We start from the raw sequence: 25,144 nt of genomic DNA, 5'->3' as shown, positions 1-25,144 counted from the left end.
AGTTCTAGCAGCAGTCTGAGAAAATGTCATTCTATCCCCCTTTCCAGAGAGGAATTGCTTTGCTCATTTGGCTCAGGATGGTGTGCATGTGTTTACATTTAAAACGAAGCACTGGGACATAGCAGGATTTCCCAATAATACTGAAATTGCCACATGCCACGTCTCAACTTATCACCATCAATTCAAATAAATTAACTGACAAGAACGTCCTCAGATGTTTGGAAATATGTCAGCCATTGTGAAAGCAACCCAAAACAGAAAGCTGAATAGATTCACACTAGGTCCCAACCAGCCTCAGATCAGGGTTCTGAAAACCAGCTAACCCTTTATTCAGTGGTTCTCAACCTATTTCCCACTGTGGGCCGCATCCAGTACTACCTGTATGGCCCTGAGGATGTCACATGGGCCGCAGCTTATGCTGATTGTGCCGCAAGTGGCCCACAGGCCACAGGTTGAGAACCACTGATTAGTAGCACCCTATACAACAAGTCATCCTCTTGGCTTCAGTGGAATCACATATGTTAGTTACTATTCAACCTAAGGGCATCCCAGTGTCAACCCAAATCTGTAAGAATTCAAGACTACTGAGGAGATATTTCAAACTTACAAAGTTCTTATCATCCAGGGCACGTAAATATTAGTTTTCCATGATCATCATGGCAAACGGCAGGCAAGCAAGTAAATTTCTGCCTGGGCTGGTAAATACTCACACCAATTCTGCAATTGCTATCTATCACATTTAAATATTTGGCAAAGTATTGTGTACAGTAATGTTGCTATTTACATTAAACAATAAATGAATGTGTCATTTACCTTCCACCATTTAGGTGTGCTATTATTTGATATTCCCAGACAAAAACTCTGTAAAGAAGCAGTTAAGGCTGAGAGAACACATCAGTAATTTAAAGTAAAAGCCATACAGGGATGTTTGTACCTCAAAACTAAGCATAATAAATCCAGGGAATTCAGAGTTCAGATGAAATTTAAAAGAAATCTAAACGTATTAGTGTACAGAAATGCCATGTTTGAATGTCTTAACAACCTTAACTTCAACCTGTAATGATACCACGAATAACTCTACAATTATAATTAATTAATGTATATTAGCAATTGTGGTCTCTGATTAAATGGTTTTTAAAAGAAGTTAGAAAAATATGAAAGAAATCTGACGTCTGTGCTGACATTTTCCTTTTAAACAGCAAGTGTAACATTATGATAGCAGCATATATGCAGATATACTTTAGTGATCTTTGTCCTAATCTTAGCAAGCAATGAAGTGCTCGATTATATATAAAAAGGGTAAAGCCTAGTACAAAGCAATTTCAGAAAAAGATGCAGTCAGGAGATCTGTATTCTATTCTCAGATCTGCAAATGGTACTTGTCCAGTGTCTCTCAATGTAATATAATTTTTATCAGTTGCTTGCTTACTTGCTTTTCCCACAGGGCTGTTACGAGGCAGTGTTTGAAAGTGCCTTGTGTTCCTCAGATGAATGACATCAAGGAAGTGCAAAGTATTGTGTGAAAAGACATTGCACTCCTATCTAACACAGATTAATATTGATTATATCTCAACAGATTTTTAAGAGAGTATATTCATTCATTTGCATGGCTGATATGTTTTACCACTTTCTAGGAATACATACCCCCAAGTCACATGTTACACCACCTCAAAGATGTCAAAAAATGTTATGGGTCTATATTTTCACCATACAATTGTTATATCTGGCTTGAAATAATAGGATCTGTGGCTAAAACAATTAAATATCACCTTAAAAAAATATGACCAGAATACCAGCACATTTAGACTCGTAACAAGAGTTCACTACCTACTCAACATAAACTGTGACAATTCATCCTACAGATGCTATGAAAAATATGCTTGTTTCCATCTGTCTCTTTGAAAAGCAGGCTGAATGTTTTTGGCCGTCCAGACATAAACTTTATCCGATAATGACTTTTGGATTGGTTATTTTTGGCCCCCTATGTCAAAACGCGCACATTGCTCACACTGGATACTTAGCATGCAGCACCATTTTAAGCGACCTCTTTCACACGCCTGAAATGTTTCCGATGTTAAGCTATATAAAACAAATACATACTGGATATCATCAAGTGTTAATAAGATGTAATGCATTCCCAACAACCCTATAACTCAGATCTTAAAAAAACAGGTTCATGGGGCCAAAGTCCAAAGCAAGTTCAACACCGAGACTCTTTCATCTGCATAAGTGCTATATATTTAGTAACAATGTTTGAGGCAGCAAAGATTCCCATGGGATAACAGGTAATAAGGTTCAGAGTTAACACACACACACGGCAAAGGAATTAAAAATCAGTTTCTCAATGGAGCAACACAAAAGTCTCCCAGTTCCTTCGTAAGACTGACCCCAGGAACTATGACTTGACTTCACCCCCACTGTCAGTTTCCTGTCCAACAGAGGGAGCCAAAGAACTCCCAGTATCTTTGAATGCCAGCCAGAGACATAGCTACAGCTTCCTGTGTTTCAAGACAGATCATTCCGAGTATCACAAAATGAAATTCTCAGCTCTCGTCATCATTGGCCTCAGATTCGTAATGCTACAAAAACATCATTTCCTTCACCATCGTATCAAACTCTTTCTGCTCCCCACTGGCAAAATCAGAGAGTTGAACAGAATTTATGCTGTGCTCATTTAACCCGAATGCATAGGCCCTATCGCAGCCCACTAGAACTGCCAATCACTGTTCAACACTCCCAGGCCAGATATTATTACGGAGTGACTATCAACCAGAAACCGAACAGATTAAGCAAAAGATATAGTGATGCAAGAAGTGGTGTTGTAAGTCAGCAGGGGGAGCTCTTTCCTTCAGTTCCATCAATATGATGTGAAGGGACACTGTGCTGCTGGCAACACAAAATTTAGGTCCCTGGTCATTTTTGATCACTAAAGATCACATGGCACTTTTTCCAGAGTAAACCCAATGCACTGGTCAAATTCCAACTTCCCTTGCAGTGTCAATTGGAAGTGGCATTCTTCGCATCATTTCCTAAGGTGCTTTGTAGTGCTGTTGTGTGTTTAAAAACAAACAGAAGGCCCCAACCCAGAGACAGATGCACTTCAGCAGCGGATGAAGCAAGCCCTGTTTTACAGTTTGCATCTTAGTTTAATAAGCCTGCAGAAATCTTTGGGATCCTTTTGTACAAAAGGTGTTTTAGAAGTGGAAGCTGGCAGTACAGCATATTCAAGATTTCTAAATATTTGCTACTTAGTGAGTCATGCTGTCATATCTCCTCTGTCCAATAGTCTGTTTCGCTTAGCATTTTATTAACTTCTGCCTAGAAGAAAAAAAAATTCCTTCTTAAACTTTTCCCCAAGTAACCAAAAGATACTCAACAGATCCTGTGCAGCCTCAAAAGGGTCACTGGGAAAAAAACCTGTAATCCAAAGTAATGCAATTCAGTTCAGAAGCCTTTAAGACCAAAGGGGTGGTGGATGAACAGGAAGGCAGCATAAGATCAAGCACTATTGACGCACATGAGGCAGTGATCAGAGAGAAAAATCTTCAAAGGGGGCAAAAGAGACAGCAGTGCTTAGTGAAGCCCAGATCCAGGGGGTAACCATAACAATAGCCAAGAGACTTTCACTAGGGCTGAAGATCGAATCAGAGAGCTAAGGGTGAAGAAGCCAGAGGCAACAGGGTTGCATGGGTCTGTCACAGCTCCCGTCAAGAGCACCCCTAGTCTTGGGCACTCTTCATATCGCTGTGAGGGGATCCAGCCACAGAATCCCGGAGGGACTTAAGCCTCTGGAGTCTAAACAAAGCCCAAGTCCTGCCCCTAGATATAGTCTCAAGGCACAAATGCTCTGTCTAGTATGCTCCTTGTGAGAGCTGCAACCTCACTATATATGGCCCAGTCCATGGAACCAGTGCTGACTCCTCAGGCTCACCACACAGCTCAACCACACCCTCCCCCAGAATCCCAGCCCTGTGGATATTCTGGGCCCACAGTTCACCTGTTCAAGGGCACATGAATAGCGTAACACAGCACAGACTTTGCAGAGGGTTCTAACACATTGCTCTTTACTTAATTGTATGAGAAATACACAGCTCTATACTAAAATAATAAACCCCATATGCATTTCCCTGCCTTAGTTTCCTCCAGAGTATTCTTTGGGATGGGGAGAGGGTCCACAGGAGCCATCCAGGTTCTTTCTGTTGTGGTGCACAGCTTGTATTCTGAAACATGGAGCCTTCCCCACGCAGCACACTTTCTCTGACCTTGCTGGTCCATCCCCATCTTCTCTCCTGCCCCTTGTTTCCAGTGCGGCTTACCTGGTCTCTCCTCCCGCCCACCGCAAGAGACCCCTTTAAAACTCCAGCTTTGTCACCTTTGTCTCTGTCTGGTTTAGGAATTTTCCACTCTCTCTTCTTCCCTCCCCCAAAACAAGCTGAAGGAAGTATCTTTGCCCAGCTTCAGCCAACCTATTGTCATTCAAGTGTTTCCACCTGTTGATATCAAATGATACATCGGCTGCATGTCTGTCACAGAGGTAACAGATTCTGTGACTTTCTGTGACCTCCATGACTTTTGCAGCGGACCGTGCGACTGGCTCCAGGGGAGCAGCAGCAGTTTGGGTGTGGAAGAGGGTTCAGGGCTGGGGAAAGGGTTGGGATACAGGGCGGCACTTACCTAGGGGGTCTCCCCAGAATTGGCAGGCATGTCCCTGCAGGTCCTAGACAGAGGGGCCAGTGGGCTCTGCGCATTGCCCCTGCCTGCAGGTACCACCCCCGCAGCACCCATTGGCTGCAGTTCCCAGCCAATGGGAGCTGCAGAGCCAGTGCTCATGGTGGGGGCAGAGGCCCCCTGGCCTTCCCTCCCCGTAGGAGCTGCAAAGATATGCCTGCAGCTTCTGGGCAGCTGGGTAGGGAGCCTGCAAGCCCCTCCAACCCTCCTCCCCAGCACTAGCAGGGGTCCCGGGCCACACACACACACACTCTGCACTCGCGGTGCCCCCAGACCACACCCCCAGAATCCCCCAGCCCAAGTTTTAGTCAGGGGTATATAGTACAAGCCATGGACAGGTCATGGGCCAGGCAGCAAACAAAAATTCACAGCCTGTGACCTGTCCATGACTTTTACTAAAAATACCCATGATTAAAATGTAGCCTTAATCATTATCCCTGGCCTGGCAGGGATGTGACAGCCTTGTCAGCAAGGGTGGAATCTACATACATCCAGGGGCATCCTATGATACAGCAATTTCATAATAACTTCATCATATCAATCAAAACTCTTAAGTTGTACAGGCAGATTCCCCAAGTCATCACAGGGTCATCAACATACAAGTTGAAGGAACCAAGACTGAGGGAGGAACAGAAAGCAAGACACACATCTAACTCATAGACGAAAGAGGACAGTGATGGATAACTACTACCGGGAGGGGAAGAGGATTGGAGAAAAGAGAGATTATGTGTAGTTTGAAAAGACTGAAGGTGGAAGAAAGAAGTGTTGGAAGTAACAGGAGGAACAGCGTGTGAGAGAGAGGAGGAGACCCCACCATGAGAAAGGCTGTACCAGATGGGAAGTGCCAAGTTTCAGTGAGTGCAAGGAGATGGAGGGACATGAGACACAGATCAGAAGCTGCAGCATATATGTTTGAGGTGGCCCAGCCACTCCACTGGAAGTGGCAGAAATGAAAGCGGAGGTGGTGAGGATGAGACTAGTCCATGTGTGGGAGGAGAGAAGGCTAGGGCAGGGTAATAAGTGTCCTCGCCAGAGATGGAGAGACAGCAGAGGAGGAAGCAATGTGGGATGTGGATATGCGAGGATGAAAAGATGGATTCATCAGACTCTTACTCTGCCTACCTATTCCGAGGAAAACACAGGTGTACGTGTGCACCTCTCCCCTGTGTCACCTCTGCCCACAAGACACCAATGCATACTGCTATGAGCTTTCAATATGCATTAACTAACCTCACCCCTGCCCCCAATGTCACAATGACAACAACACTGGAAACTAAAACAATCAGACAGAACATCTGCAAGCCCTTATGTTCCAACAATTAGCAAGCCTCCTTAGCTGGACATGGAGCGTATTTGAAGAACAGCACATTCCCTTCATTAGTTGGACCCCAAAAAACGACTGAAAATGATTACTTCTTTCCACGCACACGGCAAAGAATGACCTTTCAAGAAACTGGGTTGGCTTTCATGGCCAGAAAAAAAAAAAAAGTCTTTCCATAAACAATTAGTCCTCTAGTAACTGTTAGCATCAGGTAAATTCAGAACAGTTAATAAGACCAATTTAAATACCAAGAGACAAAAAAACCACTTTCCAGACATTGTTACTATGTGTGTCTGAGTCTCTGACAGGAGGAGATGATCAGAGCCATTTTCTTTGCAGATTCAGAGATGCTAACTTGACTTAACGTAAGTACTAGGTAGAATGGAAAAAGTTTGCTATCCATTATTCCCAAAGTAATGGAGCTCAGAGTAGAAAGCCTATTCTATATTCTGTTACAGGAGGGTTTTTGAACAAGGACAACAACACAGCAAACACAACATGAAGGAAACCAATTAATGGAAAAGATTGTAGAAAGAATGACATTTAGAAGACAAAGAAAAAATCATTGAGAAGTTTTAAAGAATAGTGAGAAAAGTGATATTTCCTTGCTGTAACTAGTTTTGGGGTTTTTTTAATACACATTTATGTACAATTAACCAGGGATCGCTTTCAAAGTCAATGCAATGGCAAGGTATTTGTAAAACATATAGTGTAAAAATGTACCTACTATTTTGAAGGAGCTCAGGATGCAGAAACAAAAGCATATTGCATGCTAATGTTTTACACTAACCATGGGAAATTGACACTGGCTCTTTCAGCTCTGTAATTTTTCACTACGCACAGCACAGCAGCACAAATGCCATGTTACATTGCTAAATGGGAGATCTGGATTATACAACGCACCCCGGCCTCCTCGACTTTGGGCTACTAGAAGTCTAGGGCAAAGTACAGAAAAACATGTCAGCGCTTTGCAGTTGCATCAGAAACAGAAAACAGACACCCCTAGCAGCTGTAGAATAAAGGATCATTCAGTTTCATATGGCAACACTTATTTAATAGTTAAAGCAGTTTTTGAAACATTGAACTACAAACGTTAAATACTCTAGCATAGAAAAGGACAGTTAAAACTGAACAGGCATGCTAAGCTTAACAGTAGAATGCAACACAAGACCCTACCTGTTTCATCGCTGTCTCTCCAATCTTGTCAGAGTGCTTACGAATGCTCTCCAGAAAGTCTTTGAGGTCTGACATGGAAACATCTTTTATCTCTTCACGCAGTTTAGGGATATTATCCACCATGATCTTGCAGAAGCGGTAGTGGCTCACCTGTGGCAGGTATGTATGCTCAAGGTGCTCTAATGTCTTCAATGCAGGGTAATGTCTGGGAAGAGTGTAAATCAGACTCAGAAGTATACAAGACTATTCTGCTGTTCCACTTGACATCAGAGGATGATGGCAATAAATTAGCACTTCTATATACCCTGGATCTCAAAACACTGTACAGAAGTACACATACCTCAGTGCTCCTGTACAATATAAGGGAGAATTATTCTCACATTTGCAGTTAGATAAACTGAGGTTTAGCAAGGTTAAAGTGTGGACATACTCTGAGAAGTGACTGTGTAAAATGGCTCTGCTTTACTAAAGAGATGTCTGTCTTGTGCCCATTGAGAGTCGGATCTGGCTACCTGTCTAATGATTTCAATATTGCCAAGCACTGTTAAAAGCTTCCCATCCTAGAAGTGGCTGCATTTAAGTGGCGGATCAAGTAATTCCTATATATCCCTTACATACCGCACAGGGGTGCCGTAAGGCACAGCATTTGAAACGCACTTTGAAATCCCTGGCTAAAAGGCGCCATAGGAATGGAAACTGTTATTCGTACCCAGCTTCATTTATTTATTTTACTATAGTGCCAGAGGCCCCCATGAGAATCGAGACTAAGTGCTGCTTGGGATACAACGACCGTCGTTGGCCCAAAGAGCTTTGCTCTGATGCTGTTACTTCCATTCCTAGGTACTTCATATTTGAGCATGAATTCACATTTACATAGCACTCACCTTCCATCCAAAAGGACTAAGCTACGCTAGCTGATCGTGAACGTAACAGATCTGACGAAGGGAAAACCATCAGAACATTGGTCCACCTAGCCCAGTATCCTGTCTCCAAAAGTGACTGACACCAGATGCTTCAGAGGGAATGAATAGGCCACAGCAATTTATCGACTGATCCATCCAGTCGTCCAGTCCCAGCACGTAAACCTTGACTATGGAGCTGTTAGCGATATCTCTGAAAAATTATTTTGATCATCACTAACATGTCTCTAGGGTAAAATAAGGCAACCATAACAGGACACAGTTTTGGAGAGGTAATACAGAATACCATGCCCAAAGGGAAAAGCTGGGGAGGTGAAAATTTAAGTAGGTACACAGCAGAGATGAAATTTGGCCAGGAGAACGGGAGTAAAAAACCCCAACTCAAGCAAAATACGTGCTTAGGCATAAAATATGCACTACCATGTCACTTAAAAAAATAACACTCAAATCTCTTTTCAAAACAATAGTTATGTAAACAGAGAGTCAAGTCGGGGAAATTATTTTAACTAAAAATTGAAAGGACCATTAAGAGCTGCAGTCACACGGTTTAACCTTGTAACATGGGGCACTATTTATATTACAGTGGGGTACAAAAAGCTATTTACAATAAAATGTAATCCCCTCTGGAGAGAGAAACTTAAGAGTGGACGGAAAGCCAGAGCTTAAACTGGAGGAATAAACACACATTGGGGTTTTGTTATATTTTAGGATATTGTTTATTGAAGTAGAAGATGCTAAAATGTGGCCTGCAGAGACAGTGTGTGTTCACTGATGAGGTCTACGACTGCCTGCCGAAAACAAAGTCTAAAATATCTGGAGCAGGGAGTAAGTGCAGAGGCCAGTGATTCTTATTAATGAAGTAATGCAGCTTTAGCCCCACAGTCCTTGGTGAGTTCTTAGCACAAGCAAGGCTTCCAACTGTGTTCTGCTCTTTCGGACAAGAACAGCGGCGCCTCAACCCACTTCAGAAATCTGATATTTTTGTATCTAACAACATCTGACATGAGGTTATCTTTCACCCCAAATGATCCCAAAGTGCTTAACAAGCTACATGCACAGAGGGATCATTTCACCAATGAAATGCAAATGCTTTTGGGGTGAAAGGATGGCAGTCAGGTACACAGATGGGCAAGAAGGCATTTTTGGCCAAGAATATTGCCCTGGTGATCTCTCATGTACAAACCCAGAGCAGAAAGGATCTCATACTTCACTCTCTTGTCTAAACTGGCCACATACAATTTAGTGAGACTTTACTGGCATAAAGAGCTGTGCAAGTGTTACCAAAGAGGACATCCCTCAGCTGTCAGCCAGTGGTTGGAAAAATCCCCTTAGAGCCGTACACTGTTTTGGGGGTTTGTCAGCTGTCGGTCTGTCAGCAGTGTTGAATCCTAATGCAGTGACAGGTTCGTGCACCGAGCAATATCTCCACCATCCCTCTTTTTCTCCCAGGCTCAGGTACAATTTTTCCTCATCACTTTGTGAGACTAATGAGTCCTGATCACCTGAGGAAATCTCTCTCGCTTCCTTGTATTTTGGACACTGGAGAAGGAAGTGTTGGGTCTCATTCTCTCCTGTCCTGTGGGTTGCACAGTCAATCCTCTCTCGGTTTGGACTGTACTTTGCTCTTCGTTTCCAGCATGTCACACATAGTAAACCAACTGAGACTGGGTATTCAAACCTGAAGTTTACACTACCAACCCATCCCCTATGGGCTATCAAGAAAAAAGACAGGAGGAGACAGCTGCAAAAAGGGCAAGTTTTGCTGCTTTAGTAAATGGAGCCATCAAATCCAGACAAAAACTAAGTGTTTAGATTTTACTTAAATATGGCCCTCAATAATAATTTCTGTACAAGTCAAAATGAATCAATCAAAAGAAAAATTGAAGTGATTCTCAGAATCAGTTCATGGAAACACTATATAGAATGAGAGAATCATATGGCATATGAATTCCTTTCAGTTCACACCACTGCGATCGGATCCAGCTTCCCTCCCCTCCCCCCCCCCCCACAAACACACACACACACCCCACAATAGCTACGAATCCCAGCTACAACTAACATTTTAATGAACATCTCATCTGTCAACAGATAAGCCCCTCACCAATGCTATACACATAGTCAAAAATGGACAAACTAGTAGGCTACTTTATACCATGCTCAGACATACTAATGGGGAAAACCCCTTACTGAACAGCTAAATAACTAACTCTAACTTCTAAGCTCTAACTTCCCCCACTCTAGTCTGACTTTCAGGTGCGACGCGTATCAATTTATGCAAGGCTCTGGGGGATCCAGAAGCACAGGGGCTGATAGTATTTGTTGGGTAAAGGAATGAAGGGGGAGGCGTTTCATGTCTAGTCAGCTATTTCTGGTTTGCAGCAACTGCTAGTTCAATGTTTTTTATGTGACTGAATGGTGAGCCTAGGATAGGGATTTTGTGTGTGTCAAATTGAAACATATAAATAAAAATGTACGTTACTATGAACCTATTCTCTAGAAAAACCTGGTATATGAGGAAAGATTATACATTGTTACAACTACTATTCTAATCTGCACCTGCATTTGGATTAGACTGATGAAAGGATGAGCAGAAGAGTGGTTTGAGAGCTACTAATGAGAAATTAGATAGTTTCGAAGCTGAGCAAACTGCAGTATAGATCTCTCAACTCCTGAGAACCTCTTTGTTGAGTTTAACTTAGACCTCCAGATTGGTGCTTTGTGATTCTTCAATATGCATCAGTCTGTAAAATTTACCTTTTAGATTTCATTTGCTCTCTCAGTTTGCTGTACATCTCCAGAACTGGGGAGAAAAGAAAAAAGATACATACATTAAAGACAAAATATATTAAATTAAATCTAGATGAAACTGTACAAGTAGCAATGATCAATTTCAGATTCCTCACCAGGAAGACACAATGTTAGTTTATCAACGGTAGCAGAAATATTTCTCTGTTGTAGTCGACATTGCTTCAGCTCTTCCATTGCTACTACCAACTTAAAGAGAAGAAAATTAAATTAAATTACGCCAACAGTGGTAAACAAACAGCTTGTATGTACATCTCTATGGTGTACTCATCTCTCAACAAGGTCCCCACAGTAGGTCTACAACAATACCTGCTAAGAGCGCTAAGGAACTCATTATTCACTCATGGAGTAGGGAAGAATTTCGAACCCACAGGAAGTTACTAAGCAAAGTTCTATGTCTGTGTAATGCAGTAGGTTAGACTGGCTCATTGTGATCCCTTTTGGAAACAATCTATGAACTGTACTCCACTCCACATATGCAAAACAGTATGGTCCCCCTCCTAGCATAACGAAAGCAAGACTTTATGGATGCACAGGAGCCAGCAAACAGAGCTGTAAACAGGGGAGTTTGAGTGGGAGTTCTATTAGAGGAGAAGGGAGGAAGCAAACCCCCGGTTCTTAGGGGCAGAAAGTGAGGTTTTTTGTGGGTAGTGTGTTTGTTCTGTTATGTGTGGGGGTCTTTTTTTTCCCCCTTTTCAGTTTGTAGAGGCTGGTAGGGGGCAGCGTGCTGTGAGAGAAGCAGAGCCCTGATTAGGGGGCCTATAAAAGCAGCCAAACAGCCAGCCAGTGGCAGAGGTGCAGCAACACAGGAGCCAGCGAACACAGGTGTAAACAAGGGAGTTTGAAAGGGGAGGTGGGGGAAGGAGTGTGTGTGGTGTTCTGATTTTGTTTTGGTGTTTGTTTGCGGTTTTGGTTGTTAAGAACATAAGAACAGCCATACTGGGTCAGACCAAAGGTCCATCCAGCCCAATAGCCTGTCTACCGCCAGTGGCCAATGCCAGGTGTCCCAGAGGGAGTGAACCTCACAGGTAATGATCAAGTGATCTCTCTCCTGCCATCCATCTCCACCCTGTGACAAACAGAGGCTAGGGACACCATTCCTTACCCATCCTGGCTAATAGCCATTATTGGACTTAACCTCCAGGAATTTATCTAGTTCTCTTTTAAACCCTGTTATAGTCCTAGCCTTCACAACCTCCTCAGGCAAGGAGTTCCACAGGTTCACTGTGCGCAGCGTGAAGCAGAACTTCCTTTTATTTGCTTTAAACCTGCTGCCCATTAATTTCATTGGGTGGCCCCTAGTTCTTATATTATGGGAACAAGTAAATAACTTCTCCTTATTCACTTTCTCCACACCACTCATGATTTTATAGACTATCATATTCCCCCTTAGTGTCCTCTTTTCCAAGATGAAAAGTCCTAGCTTCTTTAATCTCTCCTGATATGGGACCTGTTCCAAACCCCTAATCATTTTAGGTGCCCTTTTCTGAACCTTTTCTAATGCCAGTATATCTTTTTTGAGATGATGGGACCACATCTGTACGCAGTATTCAAGATGTGGGCGTACCACGGATTTATATAAGGGCAATAAGATATTCTCCGTCTTATTCTCCATCCTTTTTTAATGATTCCTAACATCCCGTTTGCTTTTTTGACTGCTGCTGCACACTGCATGGACGTCTTCAGAGAACTATCCACGATGACTCCAAGACCTTTCTCCTGATTAGTTGTAGCTAAATTAGCCCCCATCATATTGTATGTATAGTTGGGGGTATTTTTTCCAATGTGCATCACTGTACATTTATCCACATTAAATTTCATTTGCCATTTTGTTGCCCAATCACTTAGTTTTGTGAGATCTTTTTGAAGTTCTTCACAGTCAGCTTTGGTCTTAACTATTTGAGCAGTTTAGTATCATCTGCAAACTTTAACACCTCACTGTTTACCCCTTTCTCCAGATCATTTATGAATAAGTTGAATAGGATTGGTCCTAGAACTAACCCTTGGGGAACAACACTAGTTCCCCCTCTCCATTCTGAAAATTTATCATTTATTCCTATCCTTTGTTCCCTGTCTTTTAACCGGCTCTCAATCCATGAAAGGATCTTCCCTCTTATCCCATGACAACTTAATTTACGTAAGAGCCTTTGGTGAGGGACCTTGTCAAAGGCTTTCTGGAAATCTAAGTACACTATGTCCACTGGATCCCCCTTGTCCACATGTTGGTTGACCCCTTCAAAGAACTTTAATAGATTAGTAAGACATGATTTCCTTTTACAGAAACCATGCTGACATTTGCTCAACAATTTATGTTCTTCTATGTGTCTGACAATTTTATTCTTTACTATTGTTTCAACTAATTTGCCCGGTACTGACATTAGACTTATCGGTCTGTAATTGCCAAGATCACCTCTAGAGCTCTTTTTAAATATTGGTGTTACATTAGCTATCTTCCAGTCATTTTTTCTTTTCTTGGGGATTTTTGGTTTTCCTCTTTGGTTGGTTGGTTGGTGTTATGGAAGTGGTTTGAGTCTGTTTTTCCCATAAGGTTTGCCGGTTCTAATCTCCGTTAGAAGCAACAGTTCCACTCCCCTCACCCAGAAACAGATTATCTCTCCACACACTTTGCCAGTGGTTGTCAAATTTTAAATGGCCAAAGTATCACGGCCTCCACCACTTCCTGTGGGAGACTAGTCCTCACTCCAATAGGTCTTTTTCTTTTCCTTCTATGTAGGTTCTTATACTGCGTTCACCCATTGTCTATCTTTGCACCTTTCAGTAGTACATCAAGAAACGGAAGTAACGTGTCATGTGTTTGTTTTCTCATCCTCTGCCCAAGGGGAGAAGTGTGTATAGGGGAGTGTTTTGCGTTGGATTTCCTTTTTTTTTTTAAACACACACACACACACACGCACGCACACAGTTATACATTTATGTTAGAGTAATGAGGGCAAAGAAATGCCCCTTGCACTTAGCTCCTGAGGGAGTTCATTTCAGTGTCTTGGGCTGACACCCAAGAGAAGCTCTGTCTCTCACAGAGAAGAGCTTTACCCTTATTGTAGTGAGTTCCATTGTGACCGAAGAGCAGAGCTGTTGGCCATGGTCTTCCTCCCATATGCAGAGCCTCTTTCTTTCCTGATATCAAGTCTAACTTTTCCTTTTCTTAATCATATCCCTTTATTCTCCTAGCTATGCCTCCCTGGATCAGCCTAAATAATCTCCCCCATTCCTTGGTGTTTACCCCATTCAGACTCTTGTACACTGATGTCCTCTCGGCCGTCACTAAGTTATCACTTGGCTATCTCAATCTCTTCCAGAGCCAGTCCTACGGATGCATGAACAGTGCACTCGCCAGCAGTACACTGTTGGGGGTCACAGTTTTTCAAAACACTGATATTTACCACAGGGAACTATCCAACATTGGCAGGAAGATGGAATAGGTCTTTTCCACATCTTAAGCCCATAAGCCAAAGTACTTACTTTGAAAGTACTGGCAATAAAGTGAATTTCTCTGTGAACTAGGAAGATGGAAGAGGAGAGAAGAGCAGAAGATTTCTATGGGAGTAAGGAACAAGTGGTGAGAGTCCCTCCAGGAGGACAAAAGATGAGTTGCAGGAATAGGCGTTTCTAGACACTTCTCAGATATTATATATATGCACACAACTGGCACTTATCTTTCTTCATATATCAGTGCCTCTAGCTCACTGACCACTTGTGTTGCTATCCAACAATTTCCCTTCAATTTCTCAATATCCCTTTAGTTTTAAGATGTAGAAGACTGAATGCAGTTAAAGGGGAAAATCACATCCAAAACATACAGAGTTTCACTTGCTCCATGGTTCGATGCCTCCACATATGCAGCTGAAGACCGCACTGACTTTTACTGCTGCCGTACTGCTCTGCAAACTGGGAGCCTGATCCTTCAGTGTTTATTGACACTAGTTGGGGGTGAAGGATTGAGCCCACTGTTTGTCCATTATCACTTCAAAGTCTTCCTGCTTTCCAGGTTCCCCCCCATTGAGTTTTAATCCACGAATTATGGAAAGGGATAGTCACTTCATACACATCCCCATTACATTTACTGAAAATTAGGTACAGGTATCACAAGTATTATACAGATTTAACACTATGGTCACACAAGTGATCACTAGTATTGCCCACACAGCTGTGGAGTTCTGAAACTACAAGTCTCTGCAATCTATCAGTATTATAATACATTAAAATATTCAAAGCAAATAGATCACATAAGGGAGGCTTTTAAAAATACAGGGCTTACTTCCTTCCCCTCACTCTGCAGTTTTCTATTCGTGTCTGTCACTTGATGCTGTGGGAGGAAATGGGAAAAAAAACATATTAATTTTAAAATTTACATGTAATCAAGAGTTTTTTTGGTTGCTTGCACAAGAACCTTTACTAGGGGTTTCACCAGCTTCCACGCAATTTCTTACAATTTTCTTCTGCACCCCCTAAAATAGATGAGGTTAATTTGTTTTTTTGTTCATCAAAAGGCATTCAGTGGATTTTCTGACATAAGGAAAGATCCGAAGAGCAGCACAGGTGATATGAAGGTGGCCGTGGAAGAGTTTCTTGCCAGTTACTAGACACCAGTGGAAAACAGCAAGGGGTAACATGGCTAGATGCCACCTTTGAAAAGCTGTTCCCCCCCAGCACAATATTCTGCAATTGTTATTCATGTAAAGTAGTACCTCCCTCCTTGAATTCCATTCTGTATGAGTAAAGGAGGCATAATCTGGTCCCTGAGTCAAATGCATTTTTTGTCAGCAAGTGAATGACTTCTTAAAAACTGAATATCAATTAGCTCACTTGTTTCATAATACAGTTTATATGAACTGTTCAAAGTAGTTAACATGGATTCATCCATTTCTCCCCTTCCCTGTCAACATGGTACCTGCTCTTGAAACAGAGATGTTCAATCCTGCAAAGTCTACATTCTGTGGATCAACAGTTAAAAAGTTTATAATTATAAAGGGCACTGTGCTTGCTCCTGTACAACACACAGAAATTAAGATAGTTCCTGCCCCAAAGACCTTCCAAACTAAGTGGTTTACATATTGTAAACAGGGCTGGCTGCCTCCCATGGATGCCTGTGTAGCACAAGGTCAAACTACAGAGAGCCTGCCTCAGTTTCCCCTCTTGGACTGGTCAAATAAATTTCATTTCAGGCTTTTTCTTGGTCAGAAATTATCCCTCACTGGGGACTGAGCTCATTAATATAAAATAACTTGCAAATAAAATTCAGACCCCAAAACAAGGTCCATTCATAAGTCCACACAACAAAAGGTTTCTCTTCCTCCACCCAGAATATACTCCCTGGAGCCTTTGCCATCCTTCACCGGCTTGGTCAGGTTTTTTTCCAGGCCTCTCTGCCCTGGAGAGCCTCTCTCTCTACAGACACCATCACAGCTTCCTGAGCTTCCTCCTTCATTGCAGCCACCTGCTGCACTGTATAGGGAATTATCCAATTCACCCCAGGTGAACTGGATAATTCTGTCATCAGGGTTCACTAGCCCAAGCTCTTCAACCCTTAAGGGGCAAACCACCCTATTACACATATTCTTTGGACAGGGAGGAAAAACTGACCAAAAAGAATTTTGGTAGCATACACATTCGAGCTTAGCAGCAGATCAGTGCAATACTGTGTGCCTGCAAGCTTCCATTGGATTTCAGCTTCTTGTTCAGCTCTCTCATTATTGAATTTTAAAAACTAATCCATAACTTAAAAAAATTACTTGAATTCATTGGATTTTATACAAAAGCAGCAAGAGGCAGAATCACAGCACCCTGAGCCGCCACAGAGAACAAAAAAACATAGTGGATTATAAGAGCAAGCAGCCCACCCTCATCACCTCTATTTCCAGCAGAAGAGAAGCTGAGCTTATACCAGGGGTGGGCAAACTTTCTGGCCCAAGGGCCACATCTGGGTATGGAACTTGTATAGTGGGCCATGAATGCTCACAAAATTGGAGGCTGGGGTGCAGGAAGGGGTGAGGGCTCCGGCTGAGGGTGTGGGCTCTGGGGTGGGGCCAGAAATGAGGAGTTCAGGGCGTGGGAGGGGGCTACAGGCTGGGGGCAAGGGGTTGGGGTACAGGGGAGTGAGGGCTCCAGCTGGTGGTGCAGGCTCATGAATGGGTCTGAGGATGAGGGGTTGTGGGTGCAGTAGGGTGCTTTGGGCTGGGGATGCGGGGGAGTGAGGGCTCCGGCTTGGGGGGGCGGGCTCTGGGGTGGAGCTGGGGATGAAGGGCTGGGGGTGCAGGAGGTGCTTTGGCCTGGGACTGAGGGATTTGGAGGGCGGGAGGGGGATCAAGGCTGGTGTAGGGGGTTGGGGTGCAGGCTCCGGGTGATGCTTACCTCAAGCAGCTCCCAAAAGCAGCAGCAGCAGCATGCCCCCCCTCCAGCTCCTACACGTGGGCGTGGCCAGGCAACTCCACGCACTGCCCAGTCTCCACGCACCGTGGTTCCTGGCCAATGGGAGCTGCGGGGGTGGCGCTTGGGGCCAGAGCGGGGACATGTCACTGCTTCTGGGAGCCACACGGAGTGGGGAAAACCCCCAACCCCACTCCCCAGCTGGAGTGCCGGAGCAGGGCAAGCCAAGGACCCCGCTCCCAAGCGGGACCTGGAGGGCCGGATTAAAATGTCTGGAGGGCCGGATGCGGCCCCCTGCCCATAGTTTGCCCACCCCGGCTTATACTCAACTCTTCACCTTGTCATGATTCCCTTATATGAAACCATTACTCACCACAAACTCTGATGTCTTGACCAATTGCTATGGCTGCCGTAGCAAGGATCTGCTGCTGCAGCCATGCTGAGGAAAGTGCAGCAACCAAGATTCCTGAATGGATTAGTACCAGTGAACCATGTCAGACTGACACCCTAGAAATGAGGTCCTCTGCTTATCCATTACAACATGTATGGCAATGAAAACTTCCCCTATATCACCCCACAATGTACCTCAAACGTGACCTGGAATACTCCAATTCTAGAGATGGGAGGATCATTCAGTCTCCGTTAGCCATTCAACCCTTTACATCTCTCACAAGAACGCTGACAAGACAAATAATTATGATGTTGGGAGGAGGATCTATGATAGAAAGAGGACCAAGACCCAACTCATTCCACAGTAGCCGCTGATTGGCCATCAGATGGCAATGATTTTTGGCCACTTCCAACTTGGGTCAGATTGAAACTGGTGACCTAGCAGTGAAAGGCTTTATACAGCCATCCCAATACCAGCTGCCTGAACTGTCCAGACCCCATGACTGCCAGACTAACTGCTTGTGCTTGTTACCATAAACTTACCGCACTGCAGGCAAGAAGGATTCACCTCATGACTTAACTTTTTACAACTTCACTGGAGCGGTCGCATAGCAGCGCTCCCCGCACCTCCTGCAGTAGGTTCAGTTCTCCTGGCTGACTGCCCTACACAAAAACTGCTCATTTCCTTTATGATGTCCTGAGATATTTCGAGTAGGAGCATAGTATCTCCTCTGAAGATTTTCTTATACCCCGAAAATCCTACTACGAAAAAGAATTCACGTAGGCTAATTTAAACCTGTTCCAAAAATGATGCCAAGTCTATACAAGTCTTCTATTAAAATTACATCTCAATCCCAGCTAAAGCAAAAACGAACAGGAATATGTTCCACCCTTGTACATTTTCAGTTTTTTTAGAGGCACAGACACACACAGAAAAACAGATGATTATTTACATAGGAGTTCCATAGACACACACAGAGCTTTTCAGACAAAGGGATTTGGAGATTTTATAATCTAAGACAGACAAGCACAGCAAGGGGTAACAAACAGCAGGTGGGGGCCTGGGAAGGATGAGGATATGGTAGTGAAGGATCATGAGAGGGGCTTATTTAGTTCATTCTTCTCTATATGGAACATGTGGTACCAAGCATTTGTTTAAATTAATTATAGCGTAGAGACAATCAGAAGGAGGGCAGGAGAAGAGCAATGAAAGGCCAACTGAAAGGAGTTATGAGCAGGAATACGAAGGAGAAGAGAGTGAAGTACACAGTGCTGAGGACATTCATGATACAATATTTTACCAGCCAAATAAGCAAAAGGTTCTTTTACTTTTTTTAAACGAGGAGATTAAATGTAAAATAGTGAATTAATGCAACCTTAAGGCTGCACAGTTATAATCACAAAGAGTAAGCAGAAGTTTAAATGCTGTTATGATTAGAAATTTGTCCAGGTAAAAGTGATGCCTCTTTGAAGATCTGTTCCTGTGAATACAGTATTTAGTTTCATCTGGGTTACTTTTCTTGCAAAATATAAGTTGCTACGACTGTTAGCTAAGGGAGGTAAACCATAATGAACCAGCGTCCCAGTGGGGAGCTGCATTGTTGGAGATATCTTCTGGATGAGTTGTAAAAAAAGAGTTCCTGACTATGTGTCAGCCTTAATAAGCGCACAGTGTTGCCTGAAAAAGTTAGAGGACTTAACCCTGATGTTCTGATGCAAATTTCAACTTCAATTCTGACCACCTAAAATGGACACAGAATTCTTCTTCACTTTGTATTGTGCCAGGTTTCACTCCAGCGGTGTTAGCACTTCAATGGCATGCGGGGGGATGGGGTTGAGTCCTGCTATTTAGAGTGCCTGAAAGGCAACACTGTAAATATAAGATTACACAGAACTCTAGAAACTTAAACAAAAGCATATATAAATGATAAATGCTGCAGGTGAAATACTGAAGATGTAGATTTAATGCATATGCTATGGAACTATGTAAGACTAAAACTGCTGAGGAAAAAACCAAAAACAAATATTGTAGAGAATGAATAGTTGAAAAAAAATGAACATTCTCCGCTGGATCCGTGGATGGGTCTCCAGGGAAACCCTCATGAGAAGGATTCCACTACTTTTTACAAACAGATTTCTGCATTCTTCTCCTCTGGGGCCATTTTATAAATCAGATGGCTATGGAAATCAAGGGATCCCTAAGTGTACATGAAGGGACTTCACAGTGTGCCACCCATAAAGAAGTGATTTATAGGCTGGGAAATCACAAGAAGTCTTTTCAAAGAATGTGGTATTCTTGGCTAGAAACAATGATACAAGAGTAGGCTGTTCCTTTCATATGTTCTGTGGCCTTAATCCTGCAATTGGCACTGCCTGTCAATGGGCCTCCGAGCGAGAGCAGGAGTTTCCCTGCATGCATCACTGCAGGATGGTGGGCCTGTATGAGTAAAACCTGGAGTCCTGCTAGGACATGCCTTACACATACACTGCAATAAAGAAATGTATGGTTACTTTTAAAACCTCAGCATGTTAGAACATGAAACTTTTCTTTACTCTCCAAAGAATTTTTCCTGGGAAATTTTTAGTATTTTCCCCTGCCACACCTTCTGCACTTAGACTTCCATACAACCATCCAAAGGTCCCACGTCAGGCTGCCCCATCTTTCCAAGTGAGAAAGGCTAACTGTGTTACACTCTGGAGACAATCAAGGTGTCTTTTGGGAGGGGGGGTGGTTGTCATTGTCCCTAAAGAGCCAGCAATTCACTGTCCTTGGATGGTTTCTGTCAAACTATCTGTGACTCCTTGAAACCTGTTGAAGCTGTTGAAACCTGTAACGAAACTAGGCCTCAAGAATACACATCAATCATGCCCTACCACCCTCAAAGCAGATATCACAAGAAAACAAGGCAGCTTCCCCAACTCCGGAAACTCAGAAGCGGGGGGTTTGTTCTGATATTTTTAGAACTGACAAAATTGTTCATTCCCCACATTTTAGGATACAGTGTCTGAGAGACAGGTCCAAGGTCACCTGTTACTCCATCTGCCCCCTATACCTAGAACAGACTCCATTATCATCTGGTTTCTCCGTTTCCCCTCAGAGCTCAGCCCTGGGTTGCTTGCCACTGCTGATCTGCACTTAAAGCTTATTTCACTCAGTGGACTAGTATAAGCAATACTGGCAAAAGTGCAGTCTTCAGCTGGTATAAGGCATGTCTACACTAGAAGGGTTTGCTAGTATAGATATAGTGGTATAAATGACCAGCAAAGCTTTTCTAGTGTAGGCGAGGCCTTGGTCCTTCTGACGTTTCAGGGTATGGCTACACTGCACTGAGGGGGCAGGGAGTGATTGCAAAGCATGGAGGCATAACTGAGCTAGCTTTAATCTAGATAGCTAGGGTATCAAAAGTAACGAAGCCACAGCAGCACGCAGTGTACAAGCCTTGATGGGACCCGGGTTATATACTCAAAGGGCCAGACTGCACTGAAGTCCATGCTTTCGTAGCCTCATCGCTATTGGTATCTGAGGTAGCTCATGTATGTCTACATGAGCTGCAATCACACTGTCAACTGCAAGGTGCACATACCCAGGGCAACCACACTGCAAAACACTCCAACTACACAGAGTGAATGAATTAGCAGCTGATCAGTTGTAACATGAGCTACTGCATCCCCAACTTCATTACCAGCTTGAAGCTTCAACCCATCCCTCCTGATGGACCAGCCAGCTCAAGCTTAAATCACCCCCTAACTCAAGCTAAATTTGTGGGGGGAACGGGATGGGAGTGATGTTAGGAGCAAAGCTACACCTCAAGCTAACAATGTAGTGACGACAAGCCCTAAGTCAGAAATGAAAATATTTCATTGTGCCACAATATTACCCTTTGATAGAAGAGATATGTCTTTGCTAAATTTCTCTCTTACCTTAAGCTTCTGGGCTTCTCCCCTAACTTTCAGGAGCTCTGTGATGGAATCTACAAAGCCCTGGTAATGGAAGTTGCACATTTTCTCAATCTCTCGGTCATGGTTTCGAATTCGGGCTTCCAGTTTTTCCATGAAACGACCATGCTCTTCGCCATCATAGACAGACCTAAGAAAGAGGAGTTTCCAAGGAGGTTAGAATTGTGTTACCTGTCTATATAATTACTTAGAATAAATTCACAAAATGCTAGTTGTTAAACAATAACCAATAGCCTCTGGACAGATTTGGGGGGGGGGGTTAAAGTGGCACTTTACTTCTACTTTTAACTCATGTTTGAGGATATTCTTGTGTCACACATGTTCTTCTCTTTTCCATTCAACAAACATTTGCTTTCATTCCTGTTTCTCTCACAGACCACAACGTTTCTATTCAGGGCACTGGTAACTGGACACAGAACCTTCCTCCTCTATTTAGGTCAGCAGTTCAAATCCAGTTAGGCCAACAGAGACCAAAACTGGCTGCTATTTGACGGGTGATTGGTAGCCTTTATGAAGTGACTCTGTGGGCTTCAGACCAGCTCCCAGAGGACAAGTCACATGAGAAAAGCACAGTCTCTGCCGACACAAATTGCCCCCTTGTTAGCACGGTCAGCAGGGCTGCTGGAATAAGTGGGACATGGGACTGAACTCCCCACCTCACCTCCCAAATGGCCCTTCCCTGTCAGAGAAAACGAACAAAGGCAGGAAGGCCTGGTGGAAGCTTGCATTCATCCTCCATGTTAGGGAAAAATAGGTAATCTCCAGAGAGGTCAATCCAACAACATCCATACGCACAAAATTCACATTCACAGAAGTCATTCAACAGGATTTCTTGGGTTCCCATATTTATTCAAACAAAGAACTCCCATATAAGATTTGATTACTCCCTGCATGGAAAGCTCAGACTGACACCTAAAAAAAACAAACAAAATCAAACAATGTTCTTTTTACTCCGTACATCAGAGACAGAAAACACTGTAACAGCATCATCACCGACAATTCTGTGAGGTGGACTAGATTACAACTCATCCATCGACAGATATATTGCCTCCGTAAGACTAACAAACTTGGTCTTGGCAGCAAACATAAGCAGATGTTATTCCAGAAAGATAAAAGAGTGATGTAAAGTATGAAAGGTACTTTTTTTCTGATCATAAGCACATTAATTTTCTAACATGAGCGGAAAGATTTTAAATACAGGCTTACAATCCACAGGATATTCTGAAGACTGACAATTTTAAGACATCTAATTCTGAATTTAGCCTTCTTGACTGACTCACTGATTTTCCTGCAAACCTCGACGTTTACAGCAATTGTGTTAAAAAGGTGATGTTATGTAATTTCAGAGACCGAATACCTTAATTCACTATTGCTGTCCAGTGATTTGAAAGGTTGGGGATGAAAAGAAACTACAGAAATACAAAAAACCCAACTCAACAGATGTATCAAGTAACCCTTTAGAAGAGGTGGTCAACTAGGTGGCTCCTAGTGAACATTTTAAGTAATGCTGGGGGAGAAAAGTACCTAAGTGGTTTAGGAACAGGTCTGGCTTTCTGTGGAATTTGTGCTCCTAAGTCACTTGAAAATTTCACTCTCTGAACTCAAGATAGCATCCCTAGGTGTCTACAGTAAAAATCAAAATGGGACTAAGCACTAAGGAGGGAAATGTTGAATAATTATCCTTATGATGTATTCTGACATCGTGAGTTATGCGCTTTCAATCTCCCATTCTCAGGAGGGTCGTAATAGGGTGGAAACCCTGCATATTTAGGGTCTTTACTTATTCTGCATTGATTGCAAAAGAAAGCTTTTAAATAAGTCCAATTCTACGCACATTTCATGGTCATTGACAAAAAGCAGAGTAAAAAGGCATGCAATTCTTTGAAGTTCACAACACAGCTTCCTTCAGTGCTATCCAGTTTCTGCCTTTGGAATAAGCATCTGAAGAGACAGCGACCTGACATTCACAAAAGCTAGGATGTTGCCACAGTATCGATTATGGTAGTTTTTATTGCACTGTAATCAGGTAGAGAGTTTTGCCAAGAAATGACTTATTTAGAACTTAGAGAGAGAGTGCCATCTAGTGATGGTCTATTTATTTGCAATGCTCCTTATGTATATCCTAAATCAATACTGCACATCCTTTCTAATTACCTGCATCTTAGCTACAATCCAAAAATGCAAATATAATAGCATATATATTATTCAGCTATACAACTCCTTGGTAGACTTCACTATAAATTTAAAAGAAAATGGAAACACTAATTGAAAAAGTTCCAAGCTGACATAATGCAGTTCCACCACGGGAAAAATACTGTTTTGCATTTATGTAACACCTATTATCCAAGAGTCTCAATATGATTTATGAACATTAAGCAAGCCTCACATCTCCCTAATTTTACAGACGGCAAAACAGATACAGACGTCCAGTGATTTATTCAAGGCCAAAGAATGAGTCAGTGACAGGAAGCAACAAATCCTAAGAGTCCTAGATATCAATCATCAGCTTAAACTTAACACCGCTAAAGCCAAAACCCTTGTCTTCCCTTCAAAACTCTCCCCTTTATCCATCACTGTCTACACCACCACCATGCTCCCTGTCACTATGACCCATAAGACAGGCATCATCTTCAATTTCTGTTGGTGAGAGAGACTTGTAGAAGAGCTCTGTGGAGCTTGAAATCTTCTCTCTCACCAACAGAAGTTGGTCCAGTAAAAGATATTACCTCATTCACCTTGTCTCTCTAATATCCTGGGGCCAACACAGCTACAACAGTGCAAATTATTAGGTATTTTGGCCATACTATACTCTCCTGTTGGATCACCTTTCTCCCTATATTGGGTCAGCTTTCTCCCCCTACTATTTGCATTATTCCTACATACTCTGACCTACACTCTTACTTGTCTACTTATGCCTGTGGGCATCCATCACCTAGTCTACATCCATTTTATCCAATTATTCCTCTTGCCCTCACTTCTAACGCTCTCTGGGACTCTACACCATTTGCATCCATGCGGAAACCTTGTAAAGCCCCTGGAAACGTTCCGACGGAAGTTCTGTAAAAGTGTTCCTTGTTATGTCTGCCGATTGGATGTTTCTGTTTACTGAGCACATAAAAAAATCAATTTAAAAAACAAAAAATTCAAGACTCAACTCGACCTTGGATTGTGTCACTGTGTTTCACAATGCCCATGTTCATTAAAACAAGCTTTGGTTTTGCAAAGGTCAAATGGAAAAAACTTTCCAGGAAAGTTATAAAAGGCAAATGATGGACCAGAGTCACACCAGTTTCTGTCTGACAGTCTTGTTTTTAACAAAGTTTATCCCATACAACGGGGCAGCCAAATTTCACCCATCTGAAGCCCATACTGTCAATCATCAGGGCCCCATCCAAGTGGCATGAATTGGAGCATATGAAGCCACCTTTATCTTTAACACGGTGGTGAGGATCTTTTAGACAGG

At 42.9% G+C, this 25,144-nt stretch overlaps 1 protein-coding gene across 7 annotated transcripts in view; it reads right to left on the bottom strand.

Annotated features, from left to right (window-relative positions):
- EXOC6B (exocyst complex component 6B) overlaps positions 1-25,144 on the bottom strand; it is a 456,321-nt gene that overhangs the window by 367,626 nt on the left and 63,551 nt on the right. For all 7 annotated transcript variants that reach the window (XM_075128155.1, XM_075128156.1, XM_048846428.2 and 4 more), the window contains exons 2-6: positions 21,646-21,811; positions 15,227-15,274; positions 11,049-11,139; positions 10,900-10,945; positions 7,226-7,430 (exon numbers count right to left, since the gene is read on the bottom strand). In XM_075128155.1, the coding sequence (XP_074984256.1) occupies positions 7,226-7,430; positions 10,900-10,945; positions 11,049-11,139; positions 15,227-15,274; positions 21,646-21,811 (556 nt within the window). The remainder of the gene's footprint in view (positions 1-7,225; positions 7,431-10,899; positions 10,946-11,048; positions 11,140-15,226; positions 15,275-21,645; positions 21,812-25,144) is intronic.

The sequence above is a fragment of the Caretta caretta genome, chromosome 4 (assembly GCF_965140235.1).
Source record: "Caretta caretta isolate rCarCar2 chromosome 4, rCarCar1.hap1, whole genome shotgun sequence".
Taxonomy (NCBI): Eukaryota; Metazoa; Chordata; order Testudines; family Cheloniidae; genus Caretta; species Caretta caretta.
This window is presented reverse-complemented; position numbering and strand designations above follow the sequence as displayed.